This window comes from Phocoena phocoena, chromosome 1 (assembly GCF_963924675.1).
Source record: "Phocoena phocoena chromosome 1, mPhoPho1.1, whole genome shotgun sequence".
In the NCBI taxonomy this organism is placed as follows: Eukaryota; Metazoa; Chordata; class Mammalia; order Artiodactyla; family Phocoenidae; genus Phocoena; species Phocoena phocoena.
In genome coordinates, this window is record NC_089219.1 from 185,619,641 (window position 1) to 185,622,793 (window position 3,153).

Consider the following 3,153-nt stretch of genomic DNA (forward strand, 5'->3'; position numbering starts at 1 on the left):
AGGCAGAGGGGCGTCTCTCGAGACCGAGTGGGCCCGTGCAGGCCTCACGGCCCCTCTCCTAGGACCTATGAGTCCATGTTCCCTGGGTTGCAGGGTCTCTCCCTCCCCGGGCTGGAGACTGCAGGATGGGGTGTGGACTGGGAAAGTGGGGTGAGGACAGATGCTCCAAGCACCAGGTCTTAGAGGCGGGCAAAGAATTCCACTCAGCTAGCGAACAGTGTGGTCACCGCCCTTTGCAGGGCATTTGCATTTGTGGACGGGTGTGAAATGGTAATGGCTGACCCCCCCACCCCCCCACCACCTCCAGGCCTAGTACCGCAGTGGGGGGAGAGGGGAAGGAGGGGGAAAGAACTGTGCAAAGAGAGGCCTGGATGGGTGGGGGTCCCAGAAGGACCCAAGCAGCAGATGACCCCCAGGTGTGGGCCTCTGATCCATCAGCTACCCCCGCCAAAGTAAATCCGGAGGCGAGCCCAGGTGGTTCCTCTTCTGAGCGCCAGCCCGGCCTCCCGAGTCCTGGGGCGCTGGCTCGGCGCCCCCGGGGGACTGCCTTTCTCCGGGCACGGCACCAAGCCGGGGGGCCGGTTAGCAGTCTGCAGCAGAGACGCAGGGCCGTGGCGGGAGGGGGCTCGGATGGCAGCTCTCCACCACGATCTCGGAGGCCAGGCCGGTGGCCGGAAGGTCCCGAGCGGGAGTCTGAGTACCCGGGGGCTCCGTCTTCATCCTCAGCCCCTCGGAGCCTCTGACCTGCTACCCGGCCCCGGCCGCCCCTCATACGCTCCAACGCCTCCTCCACGCGTCCACGGCCTCTGCCTCACCAAACGGAGCACAGTCACACCCCGCGAGCCAAAGGGAGCATGGAAGCTGGCAAGAAAGAACAGCAGTCAGGGCAGGGCACACACGGGGGCGGCGAGTATCCACAGGAGCTGTTTGTACCAGAGCTTCCCAACCTGCTCCCAACGTTTCAAGAGAGAACAGCATTTGTCCAACACCCTGTCATCACTGCAGGAAGCTGTTCCTCCCGGCCTCTGAGGCCTGGGGGATCAAAGAGGATCAGCTCTAAGGACAGAAGGTCTGCCTCCTGCCTGGCCTCTCAGTGACCCCGCACTGCCCCACGAGAGGCACTTAACAGGAGGGCCGGGGGTGTGCATCACCGACCACCAGGCTCAACGGACCCGACCTGGCGAGGTGAGAAGCTGCAGGACAGGGAGAGTCAGGAGGGTGGTGGTAGTGGGGTGAGGGGCATACAGGTTTCCAGGGGAGAAACGACACCTAGATCCTTCCTCAACCTGCGCCCGGTTCCCCCGGGAGGGGGCGGCATCTGGGGAAGACGGCACAGGGCCAGGAGCCACAGTTTCTAGGATCTATTCCTGGTCCCTCCCCTGAGCCTTGCTGACCACAAAGCCGCCCCCACCCCCTCCTCCAGCTTCCTTCTCGGCCCAGCCAGCATGGCGGGCACTCTGGGGCAGGTGGACAGGCCCACCCTCTTTGGCATCAGTGGCCTGGCCTGCACACCCCACAGATCTCCTGGTTTCCCAACAGCTCAGCCCCAGGACCCGAAACCCACCACTGAGAACAGGTAGTGGAGCTCCCAGGCCCGGCCCAGCTCCCACCAAGGTCCCACCTTGGGAGCTACGACTCCTGGGTTCTGGCCCCAACCCTGAGAACCCTGCCACTGAGGGAGGCCGTCTTCCTGCCTCAATCCCACCGTCAAGCTCCAGGACGAGCGTCATCGCAGCAGAAAGGGGTGCGGGGGCAAGCTCATCCCCCCTCCGCCCTCCCCAGCTCCCTGAAAGCCACAGCCCAGGAGCCCTGCCTCGGTGGGGGTGGAGGCCCAGCCGCCTGAAGGTCTGTTCTGCTAGCCTCTTCCACCTGAGTCAGGGCAGAACAAACCTGGGGGGGGGGGGCGCGGTGCGCATCCTGCCCACCCTCCTCTCAGGCACTGCGGGCACATTCAGGACCCCTGCCCGGCGCCCCAGGGGGAAGGCCGGCTCTTGGCCCCAGGCCCAGGCACCCAGGGTCGACTCCTGGGCTTTCCCTCCCCATTGGCCCTACGACGGCCAGCTTTGAGAGGGCATGCTGGGGGGGGGCGCGGTGTGGGGGTGGCCGGGCGGGCATTTCCTCCGTAGGGGAAAGAGGAGAGAGGAGACGGGAGGGCAAGAGGAAAGAAAGGCTCAGACCCCAAGAACTCACCTGGCACGACCCACGACACCGCGTCCATGGCCGCGGGAAGCGAAGACGTTAGCCTGCGGTCTAGGACACGAGGGTCCCGGTCCCGAGGGTCTGCCGGGCGCGCACGGTCTGGATGGCCTGCTGGTTCTTGAACTTGACCAGGCCCAGGGTGATCTGCGCGTTCCAGCCGGGGTCCTCGGGCGGGCAGCGGAAGTCGATCTCGCCGCCGCCCTCGGTCACCAGCGTGAAGTAGATGTGGCGCCCGGTGCTCTCCACGCACTCCACGGCTTTGATGCGGGCGAAGCTGAGCTCCTTGGGCCGGCCGCCCGCGCCCTTGGCCTCGAAGAGCTGCAGCCCGCGCTCGGTGAGCACGCAGCGCTTGCGCTTCCACTGCTGCAGCAGCCCGCCGCTGCGCTTCTCCAACACGCCCTCCCGGAGCACGGCCGCCGTCATGGGCGCGCGCGGGGCCGGGGCCGCGGCGCGCCCCGCCGGTCCTCACTGCGGCCCGGCCGGTGCGCCCGGTGCCTCCCGCGCCGGGCTTCGGCCCCCGCCGCTGCTCCGCGCCCTCTCGCCCGCTCTCGCCCGATCGCCCGCTCGCTCCCCGGGCCGTCTGCGCGTCGGGCGGCAGCTCGCGGGATGTGCCCTCACATGTCCCGCGCCCGCCTCCCGCCTCCTGCGCCGAGCATTCCTGCCCGGCCGGCCCTCCCCTCTCCTCCCCTCCCCTTCGCTCCTCTCCCCTGCGCTCCCGGGGGCGGGGCGCCTTCAGGCCTCCTGTCTGCCACAGCTCCTCCAGTCCTTGGACTCAGGGGGGGATAGTGAGGGGGAGGAGGAGGGGCGTCTTCCAGACGTGAGGGGGTCGCTGCTTGTGGGGGAGGGGGGGTTGCTCCGTGGTCGCGCACTGGCACCGGTTGGGACTCGCACGGGATGGGGGTTGCCAGACAGCTGCTGGAGCTTCCCAGGCCGCGGCAGTCCTGGCCCCCAGCC

At 68.0% G+C, this 3,153-nt stretch overlaps 1 protein-coding gene across 1 annotated transcript; it reads right to left on the reverse strand.

Annotated features, from left to right (window-relative positions):
* Positions 1-2,250: 2,250 nt before the first annotated feature.
* On the reverse strand, positions 2,251-2,622 carry PHLDA3 (pleckstrin homology like domain family A member 3). Its single transcript, XM_065896127.1, has one exon. It carries the CDS (start codon positions 2,620-2,622, stop codon positions 2,251-2,253), a length of 372 nt encoding a protein of 123 aa, XP_065752199.1.
* Positions 2,623-3,153: the final 531 nt, after the last annotated feature.